Below are 20736 nucleotides of genomic sequence, written 5' to 3'. Positions count from 1 at the left end.
GTAAATTGGTACAGTCACTATGGAGAACAGTATGGAGGTTCCTCAAAGAACTAAAAATAGAATTGCCATATGATCCAGAAATCCCACTCCTGGGCATATACTTAGACAAAACTCTAATTTGAAAAGACACGTGCACCCCCATGTTCATAGCAGCACTATTTACAATAGCCAAGACATGGAAACAACATAAATGTCCATCGAGAGGTGAATGGATAAAGAAAATGTGGTGTATATATACAATGGAACATTACTCAGCCATAAAAAATAATGAAATGATACCATTTGCAGCAACATGGATGGACCTAGAGATTGTCATACTGAGTGAAGTAAGTCAGACAGAGAAAGACAAATATCATATGATATCGCTTACATGTGGAATCTAAAAAAATGGTACAAATGAACTTATTTACAAAACAGAAATAGAGTCACAGATGTAGAAAACAAACTTATGGTTACCAAGGGGGGAAGGGGAGATAAATAAATTGGGAGATTGGGATTGACATACACACACCACTATATAAAAATTAGATAACTAATAAGAACGTACTGTATAGCACAGGGAACTCTACTCAATACTCTGTAATGTCCTATATGGGAAAAGAATCTAAAAAAGAGTGGGTATATGTATAACTGATTCACTTTGCTGTACAGCAGAAACTAACACAACATTGTAAATCAACAATACTCCAATAAAAATTAATTTAAAAAAATAAAAATGATGGGAAACAAGGACCTCTTGTATAGCTCAGGAAACTATATTCAATATCTTGTAATAACCTATAATGGAAAAGAATCTGCAAAAGAATAGATTATATATAATATAGATGTATAACTGAATCACTTTGCTGTACACCTGAAACTAACACAACATTGTAAATCAACTATACTTCAATTAAAATATGGTTTACAGAAAAAGAATGAAATAATACCTTTTGCAGCAACATAGATGGACCTAGAGATTATCATACTCAGTGAAGTAAGTCAGACAAAGACAAATATCATATGATATCATTCACATGTGGAATCTAAAATATGATACAAATCAACATATCTAGGAAAAAAAAACCAGATTCACAGGCATAGAGAACAGACTTGTGGTTGCCAAGAGGGCGGAGGGTAGGGGAGGGATGGATTGAGAGTTTGGTATTAGCAGATGCAAACTATTATATACAGAATGGATAAACAACAAGGTCATATTGTATAGCACAGGGAACTATATTCAGTATCCTGTGACAAACCATAATGGAAAAGAATATGAAAAAGAATATATATATATATATGTATGTATAACTGAGTTACTTTGCTGTACAGAAGAAATTAACACAACATTATAAATCAACTATACTTCAATTAAAATTTTTTAAAATTAGCAATACATAGAAATGTTAAAAACCTAAAAAAAATAGTATATCAGCATTAGTGAAAAGAATCAGGAAGCTCTAGTTAAATCTAGCCAATCATAATTCCAATTAAACATATTTTAAGAGGGTGAAATTTGAATACATGACAAAGTAAAGGGATGGAAAAAGATATTCCACACAAATGAAAGCCAAAAGAAAGTGGGGATAGCTATACTTATATCAGAAAAAATAAACTTTAAGCAAAAACTGTAACAAGAGACAAAGAGGACTTTTTCACACCATATACAAAAATAAACTCAAAATGGTTTAAAGACTTAAATGTTAGAACTGAAACCATAAAACTCCTAGAAGAAAACACAGGCAGTGCACTCTTTGACATCAGTCTTAGCAGTACTTTTTTAATATGTCCCCTCAGGCAAGGAAAACAAAAGCAAAAATAAACAAATGGGACTACATCAAACTAAAAAGCTTTTGCATAGCAAAGGAAACTAAACAAAATGAAAAGGCAGCCTACTAAATAGTAGAAGATATTTGCAAACAATATATCTCATAAGGACTAAATATCCAAAACATACAAAGAACTCAGACAATTCAATATCAAAAAAACAAACAACCCAATTTTAAAAATGGGCAGAAGACCTGAATAGACATTTTATCAAAGAAGACATACAGATGGTCAACAGACACATGAAAAGATGATCAACACCACTAATCATCAGGGAAATGCAAATCAAAACTGCAATGTGAATAGCACCTTATACCTGTCAGAATGGCTATCATCAAAAAGACAACAAATAACAAGTGTTAGTGAGGATGTGGAGAAAAGGGAACCTTAGTACACTGCTGGTGGGAATGCAAATTGGTGCAGCCACTATGGAAAACGGCATGGAGATTCCTCAAAAAATTAAAAATAAAACTACTGTATGATCCAGCAATTCCACTTCTGGGTAATTTTTTGAGGAAAAACCACTAATTAAAAAAGATATATGAACCCCTAGGATCATTGTAGCATTATATATACATATATACACAACTTGCAAAAAGAAAATTATAGATTTTGCCTTTCTTCCATAGTATCTGTCTCAACTTGTCAATGTGTATTTTCATTTGACATTTAATGTCACTCTAAGTAAAGGAACATTTAAAATTTCAAGCATTAGCATGAATTTTACCATTCATCTTTATATTGGTCAATGCTAGTTTTAAATGCAAATATAAGAGCATTTAACTTGCATGTGCAGTATCACCAAAATCACATAATTCATATTTCATAGCTCTTACATGCATATATATTTCATTCTTACCAGAACAGTAGAAATGCTGCACAAGACTAACTGTACTGTTTGTATTTCTTTATATGTACACATTCTACCAACACTTTACCTTCAGCTTACTAATGAGGTGGACTGAAAAGGAATTATGAATTGTCCTATCATTCATTTTCCTTCTATGTCATCCTTTTTAGAGTGAGTGGTTAGAAAGTACTTAGAAAATAATAATGTTCCTCAGTTATTCATACTTCATAGAACACCATTGCCATTCTAGGTCCAAAGCAAGTTCTGGCTCAGAAGGAATCAGAAAGGCCTTTCAGCGCTTCCAGCACCCCTGAGTCCCCAGTTATAGAGGTACTGATATGGAACCTGCTCACAGAATTCCAGTGGACCCACAAAGCATTCTCAAAAGTAAATTCAGAAAGCATTACTTGATGTGAATATTTTATTAGGCAAATCAAACTGCGAGTCAGGAGACTTCAAACTAGAAGTGGTTAGAAGCTCAGCTTTCAGCAGTTACAGCTCAGTTCATAAAGCATGAATGAAGGAGTTAACATTTTTTAATGTGATTAATTACTAAAAACTTCCATTTTTTTAGAGTAGTAGAATTATTAAACTTACTTGTTTGAGCTGATGGGCTACAAACCAGTCACTAACATTAACATGTTAGTGGTAAGGTCACACTAACATGAAGAAAGCTTAAATTTTCTTTAAGGTCAGAGCCAGCATTTGGGGGAAATCACTATGACAGTATAACGGGATGGACTCTGCAGTCAGAGCAGGTACTAACGCACTTCGTAGAAAGGGATTAGGTAGGTGCCTGGATCAGAAGATGGAAATTAGTGGAGTCTGTACCTGAATAATACTTAGAAAGTAGAAGTGACCGGACTGGGTAACTGGACGTGGAGAAGCTAAGGGAGAATAAAAAATTAGTTAGATTCCCCAGTCTTCTGGGCAGGTAACTGGATGGATGCTGGTGTCACTGCCTGAGGGGAAAAGAGCCAGAGGTAGTCGGGCAAAGAGAAAGAACCTGGATCTGAATATTTCAGATATCTGCAACCTCCCTTACAAAAATCCCATTAATCCAAAAGCTGCTCCTTATTTTGGTTTGAATATCCCTTTAACCGCCTCCGTACGGCAGGTTGACTGCTTGGGCGGGCAAACAGCCGAGAAGATTCGTCTCACAAGAGGGAGCCCTTGCACATAACCTCGAAGACGGACAGCTGTAAGACTAGAGAAACAGAAATCCTTCGAACTCCCTAAAATACCCGCCCTGAAAGGTGTCGGAGAGGCTCCGCCCCTAAACACCAATAACTCCGAGCCGAAAAGCGCCGGACAACTGGCTCCGCCCCCGCGGGAGGGGGCGACGGATGCCCGGATGCGGATTCTCGGCGGGATTGCGTCACCTGAGGCCGCCCGGTGGGGCGGGGCTCTGCCTGCGCCTTGGGCTGCGCCGCGGCGTCACGTGACCTTGTCCAGCCAGCCAATGGGTGAGCGCGGCGGAGAATTTCGAATGTGGTTGCAGCGGTCAGCGGCGGTAAGAGAGGGTCCCTGAGGCTAAGGGGGCTCGGAGCTCGGGACGCGCACGGCCACACAGCCTCGCGGAGCCTTGGAATGTGAGGAGGAGGGCGACAGCTGTGGCAGAAGCCGTGGCCAAGGTACTGTGGTGGACGTCCCTGCTGGAGGCGGGTCTCCGGGCCTCTTCCGGGAGCCCCCGTCCCGTCCCGCTTTCTCAAGAGGAGGCTGCAGGTTTTTCGGGTGTGACACAGGGGCATCTTGACCCCTGTTCCCCTTCCCTCCGGGTCTCTTTGTTCTGAGTTCGGTGGCCAAAAACTCAGGCTGTGGCGTCGGCCTGACCAGGGGCCTCTCTCTGCTCAGCCCCCCGACCTGCGCTTTGCGATACTCTTATTTCCTCTTCTGTTCAGTGGGCCCGGAACCTCGCGCCTCGCGGAACTGTGTGGCTTAAGTGATGTGAAGGTAAAGCGTTTACAGTAGTTAAAAGCCAGGCTCAACGTGGGGGCACACAAACTGGCAGCTATTTTTTGTGTGGCGCGATGCCTTTGACGTCCTTTTCTTTTGCTGCTTCTCTTACCCTGGAAAAGCCGGCACTGGCCAGTGTTCTACAGCAAGAGTGATGAAAGAATTATGATGGAGATCAAATATTCTAGGTTCTTTTGAACCTAGGCCCCTTACCCGAATACTGTACAGATTGAGACTGCCCTCCGCGCTGTGACTGTTTTCATTCCTTCTCTCCACCACACCCCCTTTTAAGACCATCAGCCTAGACGGGAATGATAGGGCATATTTCTTTTGTAATTTTAAGTTGATTAAATGTAAGAACGAAAGTTTTTTATATAAGCTCTGCTTTTAAAATAACCAAACCAACTTGCTCAGTTACATAATCTGCCTGGCTCTCAAACATCTACAGGTTTGAACTCCAAAAACTCCATTGTGGTAGGGTATTTTATAAAACCTACTTAACATTAGTGTTTAAAAATAATAGTTGTGCTTGCTCTACTGGAAGCATCCCAGTATATATTGTATCTGTATTGGCAGAAAGAAAATATTTAATGAAATCTACAATGTCTATATTTAAGACCCCAGAGGAAAATAAGGAAGGCCTGGAGAAAACACTCAAGAAAATAAGATTCAGGAAAATATTTGACTAAGAGGAGATGAAGGTGTCCTTTTGCAGTGAAAATTGTATACGTAGATTGTGGTAGGAAACAAGAATTATTTTTTGCAATTTTAATATCTGCAAAGTACAGTCTAGGGCAAAAGAGGTTCATGAAAAGTAGTTTGACATGCTTAGTAGCAAAATACTGAAGCCATCTGATTTGCAGCATTGAAAGATTTACATATACTTATGTACTAATACACTCAATGGTATGGTCTCCTGGCAGTGCATATTTTGCTACTTTCAACTGTATGTAGAACAATAATTATATAATGTCTGCTGTATGCATGATCTAAGTTTTAAAAATAACTATGAGAAAATTGGCATGTTCCTCTGCCCCAGTTCCTGCGTTTTCTAGCTCTGTGATTGTTATAACAGCCTAGTAAAATTGTATATAGTGTTCCATAGTATAACTAAACCTCTCAAGATCACCTGACTTTCTTGAGCATGTGTGCATATCTTAAGTAACTGGAAAGCAAAGCCCAGATACGTGTTTGCCTCTGAACTAATGCTGTAAGCCTAATAAACATTAAAAGTTGGTCATAAATATTGTCATAGGAAACATAAATAATAATAACATCAAAATATATTAAGCATTTCCCTTAATGCCTAGTATTGGGTTGGCCAAAAAGTGCCTTCGGTTTTTTAAGTAAAAAGAAAAGACACGTTTTTCGTTTTCACCAAGAACTTTATTGAACAACGTATTCACCCTTTTGTTCCACTACCTTCTGCCATTTTTCAAGCAACTTCATAATTCCATCTTCCCAAAACTTCTTATCTTTTTGAGCAAAGATCTGTTCCAAGTGCATTTTACAGTCTTCCAGGGAAGTGAAATTTTTTCCATTAAGAGAATTTTGTAAAAACTGAAATAAATGGAAATCCGAAGTTGCAATGTCTGGTGAATTTAGCGGATGAATCAGAACTTCCCAACCAAGCTGTAACAGTTTTTGCCTTGTCATCAAAGAAACATGAGATCTGGGGACTTCCCTGGTGGTGCAGTGGTTGAGAGTCCGCCTGCCAATGCAGGGGACGCGGGTTTGTGCCCAGGTCCGGGAAGATCCCACATGCCGCAGAGCGGCTGGGCCCATGAGCCATGGCCACTGAGCCTGCGTGTCCAGAGCCTGTGCTCCGCAACGGGAGAGGCCACGACAGTGAGAGGCCTGCGTACCCCCCCAAAAAAAAACAAAAACATGAGATCTTACGTTATTCTGATGGAAGATTATGCATTTTCTGTTCATTAATTCTGGACACTTTTCGTCGAGTGCTGCTTTCAGTTGGTCTAATTGGGAGCAGTACTTGTTGGAATTAATCATGGTTTTCCAGAAGGAGCTCATAATAGAGGACTCCCTTCCAATCCCACCATATATACAACATCACCTTCTTTGGATGAAGACTGGCCTTTGGTGTGGTTGGTGGTGGTTCATTTCACTTGCCCCACAATCTCTTCTGTTCCACATTGTTGTACAGTATCCCGTTTTCATTGCCCATCACAGTTTGTTTTAAAAATGGAATGTTTTCGTGACGTTTACGTAGAGAATCTCATGTGGAAATACGGTCAAGAAGGTTTTTTCACTTAACTTATGTGGAACCCAAGAATCAAAGTGATTCACATAACCAGGCCGGTGCAAATGATTTTCAACTTTTGATTTGGATATTTTGAATATGTCAGCTGTCTCCTGTGTGGTATAACGTTGATTGTTCTCAATTATTGTTTCTATTTGATCGCTATCAACTTCAACTGGTCTACCAGACCGTGAAGCATCGTCCAGTGAGAAATCTCCAGCAGAAAACTTTGCAAACCACTTTTGACACGTTCAATCAGTCACAGCACCTTCTCCATACACTGCACAAATCTTTTTTTGAGTTTTGGTTGCATTTTTACCTTTCTTGAAATAATAAAGCATAATATGCTGAAAATGTTGCTTTTTTTCTTCCATCTTCAGTATTAAAATAGCTACATAAAAATTCTCCAATTATGGGCTTCCCTGGTGGCGCAGTGGTTGAGAGTCCACCTGCCGATGTAGGGGACGCGGGTTCATGCCCCGGTCCGGGAAGATCCCACATGCCGTGGAGCGGCTGGGCCTGTGAGCCATGGCCGCTGAGCCCGCGCGTCCGGAGCCTGTGCTCTGCAACAGGAGAGGCCACAACAGTGAGAGTCCTGCATACTGCAAAAAAAAAAAAAAAAAAAAAAAAAAAAAATCACCAATTTTGATGGTTTTTTTATGTATTTTTTTTAATGCATGCTGATATGACAGCTGTCACATAACGATCTAACAAAATTGTTTCCAAGGAAGTTAAAGACAACTAAGTGCTACTAGACCCATCTTATGGAAAAAACTGAACGAACCTTTTGGCCAACCCAATGTATAGTAAGCCCCCAATGAGTATTTGTTAAAGAATAAATAAGTGGCATATTATAGAGCCTTTGTGTTGGAAATCCATATTTATTAAGCCTTCCGTATAAAGTACCTGAGGAGGATAAAATTATGCCACAAATATTAATGTAATTTAAAAGCTGCAAATGTAGGTTATTACCAGATTGGCTATCTACTTTGGGCTAATTCTAGTTACAAAGTCTCTAATCCGTTTTTTATGAATAACCTGTGTTTTCAGTTTTGTTTTATATTTGATATCACCCCTTGAAAAATTAAATATTTTCCATTGTTTTAAAGTCCTAGGCAGAAGATGGCCAAGGAAAGATGCCTCAAAAAGTCCTTTCAAGATAGTCTTGAAGACATAAAAAAACGAATGAAAGAGAAAAGGAATAAAAACTTGGCAGAGATTGGCAAACGAAAGTCTTTGATAGCTGCACCATGCCAAATAATCAGTAAGAAATTTTCATGTTGTCCTTTACATCACTGTTTAAGATTAGATTTAATAACTGATAAAAAAATTTTTATTGTCTTTTAGCCAACACTTCCACACTGCTAAAAAACTACCAAGACAACAACAGAATGTTAGTCTTAGCTTTGGAAAATGAAAAGTCCAAAGTGAGAGAAGCCCAGGATATCATCTTACAGCTGAGGAAAGAATGTTACTACCTCATGTGTCAGCTGTACACACTGAAAGAAAAACTTACTTCAAAACAGACAGAAGAACCTGCTCAGGTATTTTGATCACAAAGGCTCAATTTCTTGGGAAAAATGTTAAAGCCATGAATTAGTAGTTTAGATCAATTTTGTTTTTTAAATTAATTACTGATAGCTCTGTTATTAGTGAAGTGATGAGAACATCTTTCTTCAGTGCTGCAGCCCAGTTGTATGTGGGCCAGTTAAGAAAGCTTCAAGCATATACCTGTAGCTGATTGAGGCTTATACTCGTATAACTTGCTTCTGAAAGCAGGTAGCAAGACAATGTATAAAAGAAATAGTTTAGCCTCTTGCACGGCCAGACCCTTTGAATGGCAGCGATGTGAGTCAAAGGTAGGGGCAACCAAGCCAAAGGTCTAAAAGTGGTTGTGGAAGCAGACTAGTCCAAAAGTTTTAATCAGTGCTATTAATCTTAGCTTTTTTATGTAGTTTTGCTACACCAGTGGGGTTTTGAAAGGACTACGTTGACTGGGGAGATGGGAAGTATTTAAGCGCTTTATGGAGAATCATTTTTACCTACTAGTTGGCTAAATAAGGACAACTATATATTAACTCCCAAACAAGAAATATCCTGAACATTTTGCGTCTGTTTTTCAGTCTGATTCAGTTTGTGTCCAGGAATGTATAGAAAGGCCAGCCGAAACATAAGAGACGGGGAGAAATTTTGATTTAGGGTCTTATCTGGGTCTCGTCACACATTAATCCCTAGAAGAGAGAGGACAAGCCAGTTTCTCTCCTTTTCCCAGAGGCCACTGCCAGGAAAACTGCATGGGGCAGAGAAAGAAAAGAGCAGTGGTGAGTGTCAGGTGTTAACACTTGGGTGTCCATCTGTTTGCCACACCAGTGAGGACAGTTGTGTTGGCACCTAGGGCAGGAGAAGAAGCCAGAGCCTAGTGATTAGGGTAGGGGTCTGGACTCCAGAAAGGAATTAAGTCACCTCTCCATTGAGAGTCAGAGTCAGTGAAAGAGTTCTTGCTTCCCTACAACTAAGGTAATTCCATATTTTTTCTGTGTATGACATATATAGAACATGTGTGTGTATACACACATTACACATATAGCAACATATACATACATAATATAATAGAAAATTGTCTATAAAGATTAGATATGATTTTTTTTTTTTTTTAACCTTCATGTAAAGGTTATTTGAAATATTTTTCCTTCAGAATATAATCTTTCCTAATTTTTTTTCTTTTCCTTGTTTGGTCAACTAGTGAGGAAAAAAATTTCTCCAAAGACATTTGAATCTTCCTTTTCCCTTTCCAAATTTTTGCTGAAATCACACAGAGTGGTGTCAAGTGAGTACTCAATGAGATAATCACAAAAACAGTGGTGAAAAAATTCTGTTATTGTAGGCCTTTTGACATTTATCAGTGATTTTTGAATATTTATTAAAAGATATCGTTAGTTGCTGGGTGAAAGTATTCCTAGCATTTAAAACATCAGAGTTTGTTTTCTGCCACGTACTCGCTGTATGTATCACTCATTCTCAACCATCATTGTATACGTGTGCATCCTTGTTTATCAAGTCAATTTTGCAGTGCTGGAGAACTTAAAATGCTTTAATAAGAATGTTTTTCTTGGGCTTCCCTGGTGGCGCAGTGGTTGAGAGTCCGCCTGCCAATGCAGGGGACACAGGTTCGTGCCCCGGTCCGGGAAGATCCCACATGCCGTGGAGCGGCTGGGCCCGTGAGCCATGGCCGCTGAGCCTGCATGTCCGGAGCCTGTGCTCCGCAACGGGAGAGGCCACTACAGTGAGAGGCCCACGTACCACAAAAAAAAAAGAATGTTTTTCTTGCCTGCCAATAATTAACTTACCTTGTAAGGATTAATCAGAAAGTAATTTCTAATAGCATTTTGTTCCCTAAGTTTTATCATGGCTCTTCTAAATAATTTTTATATCACTCTGTAGTTAAATATCCTCCTTTACTTATCTTCAGTAATAATACTAGCTTTAGAACATTAGCTATATTGATAATAAATTTAAAACTTTTAACAGGATTAAATTTCTAGTTGTTTCTGATGAACAGTTTTAACCTGTTCATTATAATGTCTTCATATTATATGTACATCAAATTTCATAAAACAACTGCACTGAATTGGAATGATTTTTAAGGAATCAGACTGGGCCACTCGTCTTCCTAACAGAGATCTACACACCTTCCTGTGTCTACACTGTGTTCTCTGTCTTCCTTCCTGTGCCATTGGCAGAAGTGTCTCTGCTCCTATCCAAGGCCAGTCCCTCCCCTTGTGCATCAGATTCCCTTCTTTTCATCTCCTCTAGGACTTTGCACCCTTCTCCAACATTTACCTCCCTCTACTGAATCGTTCTAGCTACATACAAATGTGCTTCAGTATGTCTCATCTTAAGAGGAAAAGAAAATAAATGGAACCTCTCCTGATCTCATTCCTCCATCTCATCTCTCTGCTTCCATTCACAGCAGAACTTTTCCAGAGAGAACAGAGCACTTACTGTCTTCCCTTCCTCAGCGTCCCCTAACATTTGAACTCACTCTTACCAGGCTTTCATCCCCACCATTCTGTTGTCACTGTGTGTCAAGGTCACCAAAACCTCCGTGTTACCAAATTCAGGGGTCACTTCTCTTTTTTGTTGGCCTTGAAGTAAAACATAGTACAGGGATAACTCTTTGCTGGAAATACTTTGATCTCTTAGCTTTCATACCATCATACTCTTTCTGACTGTTCTATGTCCATCTCTTCTGCTGGCTTCTTTACTTTTAAACATCAGTTGTCCTAGGCCCATCTCATCTGCTCCCATAGCTTTAAATATTGTCTGCCTGCTGGTGGCTTCCAAATTTGTAGCTCAAGACCTACACAAACACACACACACACACACACACACACACACACACACACACACAGTTACTACTTGATATATTCACTTAAATATTTATAAAGGATCTCAAATATATTGCGTACAAAGCACAACTCTTTATTTCCCCCTTCCCAAGACATTGGACTTCTGCCTCCCTCTGTAAGTCTTACTCAGCTCAATAAGGCAACCCACCCATTTGCTCAAGTCAGAAGCATAAGAAGCTTCCTTCTCACTCTGTGTCCCTACCTCCACCCCTATTCAATGTGAATACACTGTTATCGCAAAGCCTTCCCCTGGGCTTCACCTCCACAGCCATAGGAATCCTGTCCAAGCTGATATGTCTTGCTTGATTTACTATGATGACTTCCTAACAGCCTGTGCCCTTGGCCCTTTTCAATCCATGTTTCACACAGTGGCCAGACTGATCTCCTTAAAACTCAGATCATTTTACTTCCCTGCTTAATATTCAAATGACTTCCCATCACACATAGACTAAAATCCAAACTCATGGTTCTCAAGGCCCTACATTATCTGGCCTCTGTGTGCCCACCTCTCACTGGTCTTTTCAGTGACTATGTTCCAGCCCCAGTGGCCTTTCTTTTCTGAGCACAGCAAGGTTTTCCTATATCATGACTTTTGTATCTGCTGTTTCCACTTCTTCCTCCTTCAATGGCTGGCTCTTTGCGTTCTTCAGATTTCAGATGAAAGTCATCCCATCTAAAAGAGACCTCCAACATCAGTTACTCTCTGTCATTTCAACCTGAGTATTTCCTTCATTGCATTTATCACCGTCAGCTTCTTTACATTTCATCTCCCTACACTAGCATGTAAGCTTTAAAAGAGTAGTACTTAATCTATTTTGTAGCTATAGATTCAGTTCCTAGAACAGTCCCTGACCATAGCAGACTGTCAATAAGTACTGTTGAATAAATGAATACTTTGTTATGAATATTTCCATTGTACCAGTGTTTTCTTTGTTTTAATACATTGACAGGACCGGGAAGTATGTCCCTCTGGAATGGACTCCAGTAGCGACAGCAACTCCAGGAATTTACTCGTGGAGGATTTACCGTTAGTATCAAATTCATTATTATGATTATTAATGCCAAGAAGTATTTAATTCTGTGCTCCATTTATGAAAGGAAATTAACATTATATTGACTCTTATATTTGGGTCTGACGTTCTCTCTAAGAATGTATTTAAGAAATTTTATATGTTGAAATTCTGTGCTATGTAGCCAAGCCAAAGCTTTCTTCTATTTAGTTACTTTTTTGATGTCTAGGAATAAAAAGCTTCTCCTGAATTTTTAAACTATGCCCTTCAGTTCTATTTTTCTTGTATCATGTTTTTATTCTAAGGATTGGTTATTCAAATGATGGTATTTTGCCAGTACTACAAATAGTCTGGTTTAGAAAAGAAATCTAATAAAATATCATAGTTAACACAGCTTTCACACTGTCTTGCTAATCCAATTCATTCTTAAATACCATCAGACCATATATACCTTCTTCTCTTGGATTAAGTATACTTTATTTGTTTGCTTATGAATTACTGAGATATAATTAGATACAGTAAAATGCACAGATCTTAATTACACAGTTCAGTGAATTGGACTAATGTATACACCCGTGAACCAAAACCTGAGTTAAGATGCAGAGCATTGCTGTCACTCTGGCCCAGGGTTTCTCAGTCTAAGCACCTCTGACATTTTGGGCTACATCATTCTTGCTTGTGGGGCTGTCCCAAGCATTGTGGGATGTTTAGCAGCATCCCTGGTCTCCACCCACTAGAGGCCAATAGCAGGCCCCCTCGAACAGTTATAAGAACCAAAATGTCTCTCAACATTGCCAAATATCCTGGGGGTGTTGGGGGGAGGGGGAGGTTAACTGTCCCCAGGTGAGAGCTACTGCCATAAGCCATTCCCTCATGTCCCTTTCGAGTCTGTGCCCCCTCCTTGCAGAAGTAATCACTAATATGATTCCTATCCCCATATTAATTTTAATCATGAATAGTTTTTAAACAGTTGAATGTTAAGATGTGACGAAATATTTATGTGGTGATCAAAAAGCAAGATGAGGTAATCGAGTTTTTGTCAGGTTTCTAAAATTGTTATTAGTTGGTTGCCATAACTCTGTTACCTAAACTTGTACTTAAGTTTTGATGTCCTTAGGGGGAAATTCTCTAGAGAAAATAGAGAATAAAATTATAATTAGAATGAAACAGCCATATTAAAGCATAAAGAATGGAAATTTCTTGTTCCATGAACCAAAGGGGAACAAAATTTTTAAAGAAAATGAACAGTATTAATTTCAGAGGAGTCAGTAGGTAAGCACCGTAGAAGTGTTCACTGCCCACAAATCACAGCTCGGCTAGTGATAATGCAGGCTCCTAAAGAAGGATCTAACTGCATTTCTTTGATGTATTTTATAAGTCGATTTGATTGGCTGTTTCTCCAGTTAAATGAAATGGTGAGTTATGGAACGTTTTCAGGAGGAACTGTCCAATTTGATACATTAGTTCCTCCAGTGGCAGTTGAATGTCAGTCGTAACAAATCAGCCTCCACGTAATCAGCATACGTGTTTTTTGGTTTCCTTTGATATAGAACAGATGTACCGATTTAGAGCGGAATTATGAAATGATACTAAAGAAAAAAACTTACTTTGTAGAAAATCTTAAAATTTGTTTTTATTACATAATAAATAAATTTTTGTTTTTTATTGGTATTTTCTAAGGCAAGTTCCTCTTCAGGACGCTGACTCTCCAGGACAAGAAGAATTGTTCCAAATAGAAGGTAATACAAATGAAAATCTAAAAATACTGCTAAAGGCAAGATGAGATCTTTGGGAACAAGTAACATAATTAAATTTCTCTAATTTTTATTTGTTTACCTTTTTAAATCTTCTCGTCTGATATTCTGCTCAAAGCAAATATCTGTTTATTTTACACAGAATAACAAGAGTTTTAAAACACATCCATTTATTTTTCCAAATCTATAGTCAGAAACCTTGCCTATAACTGTGGCTGCAGTTTACTGAGCCTACTATGTGTTACGCTCTGTGTTAGGCATTTAACATATGTTACTGCAGTTAACCCTCATAACGACCTTGGAATACATAGGTACAGACAGTCGGAAGGAAGTAAATATTATGCTCCCCAGATTTTTATTTATTTATAGTAAATGTGGGAAAACTACAGGATGAATTTTCATTAGTTCCATTTTTAACTTTGAATTCTAAGATTCTTGAAATTTAAATTTCCATAAAGTAAAACTATATTTCTCATTTGTTTTTTTAAATTCTCAGAGCCAGTACCTAATATTTCTCAAGACAGACTGGGATTCGATTTGGATTCAGGTGAAGATAAGTCAACAGATAATGTCTTACCTAGAACTGTATCTCTCCGTCGCAGTTTAAAGAAACATGTCAACAATCCATGTCAGTTCAATGCGTTGGATGATTTTGGAATCAGTCATTTGTCAGAGCAGTTTTTGGAACTGGAAAGAATTAGATTTGTAGACCCACCAGTAAACATGCACATACCTGAAAATGTAGAACAAAATTTTTGTCAATGGAACAAGGATCAAATTTACTTATCACCAAGGCTAATTCACCCAGGACCATCTACTAAGACAAAAGAAGACATTTTAGAGTATAAATTAGACCAAACTAAAAGTAAGCACAGAGCTGCCCAAGGAAGAAAAAGAGAAGAGAAAAGAAAAGCTAACAAAAGGAAAAAACCAAAATCTGTCTCAAAATATAAAGGGAGCAAAAAAAAAACTGTTTCCCAAAAAAAGTTGGATAAATCTGTTACCTCTAGGGATGCTTACAATTTTAATTTGCAAGAGGGTGTTCATCTCACTCCTTTTCGACAAAAAATGAGCAATGATTCTAAAAGAGAAGAAAACAACAATGAATCTGAAGTGAGCATCTGTGAAACAAGTGGTTCAGGAGATGATTCTGATGACCTCTATCTGCCCACGTGCAAGTACAGTCAAGATCTCACCAGTGAATCGGATAGGAGTCCAGTCACCAGGCCTCGATCTAAAAGAGCACTGAAACATAGGGGTGAAAAGGAGACAGAGGGTTCTGAGCCAACAAAACCTCCTCCTAGTAAGTGATTTACTTGTTTGCCTGCATTTTTAATGTTTATGATAAATGATCACTCCCGGTGCTTATATACTATACTTACCATCTGTTTCTCTGGAGGAGGTTACAGACTTACCATCTGTCTCTTTGGGGAAAGTTACAGTCAGATTAAATAGTGGGGAGCTGTGGGGTGGAAATCACAGTTGTGTTGCTTCGACATGCTTTAAGCTAATTTAAATCCTCTTTAAGAACAAATACTACTTGTTATGGAGAAAGCAATTTTACTTTCAGTAAATGAAAGCTTCCAAGGCGAGGAAAAAACTTTTGTGGAGTTTAAGTTGAATTTAAATGCCTATTACACACTCCCCTGAAACATCCCATTGAAAATGAAATCAAACTTGAATCCAGTGACCTGTAATTTTAATGGCTTTGCTTTATATAGTCAACTTGACAGGAACCACAATTTAAAATAATTTTCTGTTTAGTGAAGGTGGCCTAATTAGACCAAGAAAACCTTTTCCTCAATTGATGGGCTTAGTATTCTTTTGTAAGACATTTGTAAAACATCTAAAAACTGTGGCTTAGAAAAATCTTGCTTTTATTGGTTAGATCAAAAAGTAGGCATGGGGGCTTCCCTGGTGGCGCAGTGGTTGAGAGTCCGCCTGCCGATGAAGGGGACACGGGTTCGTGCCCCGGTCCGGGAGGATCCCACGTGCTGCGGAGCGACTGGGCCCGTGAGCCATGGCCGCTGAGCCTGTGCGTCCGGAGCCTGTGCTCTGCAACGGGAGAGGCCACAACAGTGAGAGGCCCGGGTACCGCAAAAAAAAAAAAAAGTAGGCATGTTTCAAATGTTGATGATACAGTCTGCACCTGCCCACAGAGATTCTCATCTGGGAATTTTAGTCTGGAGAAACTAACATAAACAGGCAGGTTTTATTCCCCAAATATTGTCATGCTAGTTCATTTGATGCTCAGAACAACTCTGTGACATGTAGGTGTGATCATGCTTGTCTTGTTTATAAGGAAACCGAAGCCTAAAAAAGCTAAATGACTTTCCAAGGTCAACCAGTTAGGTGGTGGTAGCATGCAAATATCTTTTTAAAAAAATATGCTGTAGGGCTTCCCTTCCCTAGTGGCGCAGTGGTTGTGAGTCCGCCTGCCGATGCGTGGGACACGGGTTCGTGCCCTGGTCCAGGAAGATCCCACATGCCGCGGAGCGGCTGGGCCCGTGAGCCATGGCCGCTGAGCCTGCACGTCCAGAGCCTGTGCTCCGCAACGGGAGAGGCCACAACAGCGAGAGGCCCGCGTACCGCAAAAAAAAAAAAAAAAATGCTGTAATAATTTTAGAGTAAATCAAACAAGATTGGCAAAATATTGATAATTATTGAAGCTGGGTAACTGGGGGCTTATTATACTGGTGTCCCCGTCTTTGTGTATACTTGAAATATTTCATAATAAGTTTTTAAAAGAAAAAAAAATACACTCTAAGATAGTGTTACTCAGAATTTGGTCCCCAGACCATCAGCATCAGCATTACCTGGAAACTTCTTAGAAAAGCAGAATCTCAGGCCATACCCCACATCCTTGATTCAGAATCTGTATCTCTCTAACAAAATCCCCAGAAGATCTGTATATGCTTTGAAGTTTTAGAAGCTTTATTCCGGAATATAGCAACTGATCTGATGTTGTTGTTTAACCATATTTTCCAAACCAAAAGTTGGAATAATTAGTATGGTACAAGATGCTTATGTAGGGACAAGAAAGACAGAATATTTGAATCCCAAATAACCCTGGACAATGGTTAATAAGTATAAAGTCATTTTACAGTTACAATTTAGTTTTTCTTGGGAAATGATTTGCTTTTTAAAACTATTTTAAGAGCTTGTTTGTCTTATAGTGTTCTTACCTGTGTGCTGGGTAGCTGTCTCCCAATATAGATGTAGCCCCAAGTAGAATAACTTGGATGTTTATGACAGGAAAAACATTGGGTAGCTGTTTAGCTGACTAGCTTTACTAGAGGGAACACCTTTTCTCCTGGTTTACCCAGAGAATACGATTTAGAATTCTCATTTATTTAATAGAATGAGTTTGTGTGGCTTTATAAGACAATAAGAAGTCACTTGATGATAAACTTAGGAATTGAAAGAGATTGAGGCCTGGATGATTCTAAAGAGCAAGGTGTGACTAAATGAAATTGCATAGTTTAAACTAATTCATTGTGCCCAAGCTATCCTAGAAGAATTTTAATTTTTTCTTTAATTTTTAAGAATTTTAAGTTTTAGTAAACTATTGTTTTAGTCAGTTCTTCACAGCTACAATAATTAATATTTCAGTGTTATCTGGGAGGAAAAAATGGTGAACAAGTTTTTAAAAATCTGTGTTATAAAATGCTGGATTTTGTATACTTTTAAGATGTGTAATTGCGTACAGTTTTAGTTCCTGTGTTTGCTTGTTTGTTTTTTGGAACCATATTCAATAAAACTTGTTTTCTGTAGGTGCACTACCTGAAACTCACCAGTCACCTCATTTTCACCTGAAGGATATCACAAATGTCCCCTTGTATCCTGTAGTGAAAACCAGAAAACTTTCTCTTTCTCCAAAAAAGAATGTAGAAAGCCCACCAGTGTCTTTGCATAAACGTAGGTGCACAGCCAGTGTGAACTATAAGGAACCCACGCTCGCTTCGTAAGTATTTGGCTTGTGGGAGCTAACTTTTAATGATACACATGGGGGGATTAAGGTTATGGACCTTATTTGAAATACACCATTTTGATGAAAATCTGAATCGGGAATATTAATAATGGCATACTTTACAGTAAATTTATACTGAAGAGTAAGTTAGTATTGGGATGCTTATAATTATGCCTACGAGTTCTCTTTACTCTTACAGGAAACTGAGAAGAGGGGACCCTTTTACAGATTTGTGTTTCTTGAATTCACCTATTTTTAAGCAGAAAAAGGATTCCAGACGCAGTTCTAAAAAAAAAAAAGCATGAAGCGAGTACAATGAAGAGTTTGTTGGATGTTGTTTAAATTCATCCTACACCCTCTTCTGTGGTGCCGAGAGAATCTGTAAGATACTGTTCAAGTGGGTTGAACTACTGCCATAGAATATTCTCTTGACAGGACTCTAGATCGTGAACATTTCTTCAAAACTATGCTTCGGATGTGATGGTTTTTCTTAAACCTTTGATACATTTGGTTTATTTTTTCTTTTAGGTATAAATAATTGGACCTAAGCACTATAATAGTTTAGATTTTTTATACTGCCTAATTTTAGTCAAAATGTATCTTATACCAGCATTTGGAAATTAATGTTTCTTCAGATTAAGATGTTTTAATTGTAAGGCATCTTTATTTTTCCCTTAAGTAGGTAATACTATGATTGAATGAATGATTTTTGAAGACAGGCTGAGGATCTTTTGAAACTCTTTGTACAATATTTGAACAAAATAAATGCTTGTCATTCACAGTAGCATGTACCCTAAGCTGTTTGTGGATCCCTTATACTATTGTTGTATTTGGTTTTTCAGATAAAATGTGTATTAGATCATGATCAGAGAATTGATCGTTGCTTAGGCTCAGGGACCAGGTAAGTGATTGGCTCTGAACCCCCAGCTCCAGGCATACATTGTTCATAGGGATACCTCAGCAAAATCACAAATTATTGTGTCATGGCCTTTCAGTATAGTTACTTGTTTAGTCAAAAACGCCAAATGTTAAATGTGTGAATGCTAAGGGCTTTTTTGTATTTTTGATCAATTCCTAAGGCCATGGCCGGTGGCACCACCAATGACAGAAGTGAGGGATGCTCAAACTTGAGGAAGCCATGAATTCGCTCAAGCTAGGTCTTCAGAGAACTGAAGCCAGTTTGCAACCAAACAAACCTGGGACCAGGCTGTAGAGAGCAGACTGGCCAGAGCTGGAGTGGGTCTGGCCTGGCTTAAACTGTGCTCCAGCCTAACAAGGAAAAACCAGCTGGTTTTAGGTCTCTGCCTTTGCCTTTAAATCATGATGTGACTTCTTTTCTCCAAGGTTCCTAATTGAAGAGTAAAATTTTAACTAGTTTAAAAAAAAAAATTAATTCAGTGAGAGGGAATTAGTTCAGTTCTGAGAGTTTGAAGACTACATTTGTATATACCTCTGTAAAATTTAAAGTTATTCATTTTTAAAGAGCAATAAAGTTTGTATAAGATTAGTGCTTGTGTTTTTCTTCCGTTCTTTAACTATCAGAGGTAGCATATCTCCCTGGTCATCTTTCTCTCCAGCCTTCACCACTCTCGCCCTTGTTGGACATTTCTCTCCCAAACCTTGGTTTTCTCTGTAGTCCTCGCCCCCATAGGTCTCCCATCCTCACACGTCTCTTCTCTTTCAGCTTCTCGTTGTGGAACCGCCCTGTCCATGATCAACAATTTCTGTTTTACTGGGTGACTCTTCTAACCCTGACCTCAAGTTTTCTTGAGTGCGACTCTACATCTTTCTGCATTCCATGCCAGTCACACCCAAAATCCTTTCCATCAGCCCAAGTTTTCCTGTCCCTGAAGGAATCACTGGTTCATATGCCCTACTCTCCCATCACAGTCTCTTATTTTTCTAGTTTGTTCAGCCGCTGCTCTTACAGCTGTTCTTTGAATTCATGGAAACTCTAGAATGACTATCTTAATTAAGATTGAATACAATGTAAAGTTTAATTTCTCAGTCACAGTTGCTGCATTTCAAGTGCTCAGTAGCCACATGTGGCTCCAGTGGTTACCATACTGGGGACAATGCAGATGTACAACATTCCCGTCACCCCAGAAAGTTCTATTGCATGACGTTGCTCTAGGCCAGCACTGTGCAAACTGCAGACTACAGACAGAATTTAGCCCTCTGCCTGCTTTCATATGGTCTGAAAATGTTTTTTATGTCTTTAAATCAAAAACTTGCTATCGGGGGCTTCCCTGGTGGCGGAGTGGTTGCGAGTCTGCCTGCCGATGCAGGGGACACGGGTTTGTGCCCCGGTCCGGGAAGATCCCACATGCCGCGGAGCGGCTGGGCCCGTGAGCCATGGCCGCTGAGCCTGCGCGTCCGGAGCCTGTGCTCTGCAACCGGAGAGGCCACAACAGTGAGAGGCCCGCGTACCACAAAAAAAAAAAAAACTTGCTATTGATTCTGATGATAGAAAACACTAACTTTGAATCCCTATTAGTACTTATATAATGTCCTTCATTTTGCCTCTTGCAAAGGCTTGCAAAGTCTAAAATATTTACTCTTGAGCCCTTTACCCCAAAAGCTTGCCAACTCCTGCTACCTTTGACTGCCTTTCCTATGACTTTATAGATCTTTCTCTTCTGATGGTTTTTCATCTATCTTTGATCCTCACCTTCCCTTCATCTCCAAAATCAATTATTTTTCTAAATGTGGTGGTTTTAT

General features: G+C 38.9%; 1 protein-coding gene across 1 annotated transcript; it reads left to right on the top strand.

The window, feature by feature from the left end:
• Positions 1 to 4159: 4159 nt before the first annotated feature.
• Positions 4160 to 19495, top strand: SGO1 (shugoshin 1). Its single transcript, XM_060010111.1, has 8 exons — positions 4160 to 4290; positions 7982 to 8136; positions 8220 to 8416; positions 12232 to 12308; positions 13972 to 14030; positions 14542 to 15348; positions 17820 to 18009; positions 18215 to 19495. Exons 2-8 carry the CDS (start codon positions 7995 to 7997, stop codon positions 18318 to 18320), a joined length of 1578 nt encoding a protein of 525 aa, XP_059866094.1. The 5' UTR covers positions 4160 to 4290; positions 7982 to 7994; the 3' UTR covers positions 18321 to 19495.
• Positions 19496 to 20736: the final 1241 nt, after the last annotated feature.

The sequence above is a fragment of the Delphinus delphis genome, chromosome 4 (assembly GCF_949987515.2).
Source record: "Delphinus delphis chromosome 4, mDelDel1.2, whole genome shotgun sequence".
Taxonomy (NCBI): Eukaryota; Metazoa; Chordata; class Mammalia; order Artiodactyla; family Delphinidae; genus Delphinus; species Delphinus delphis.
This window is presented reverse-complemented; position numbering and strand designations above follow the sequence as displayed.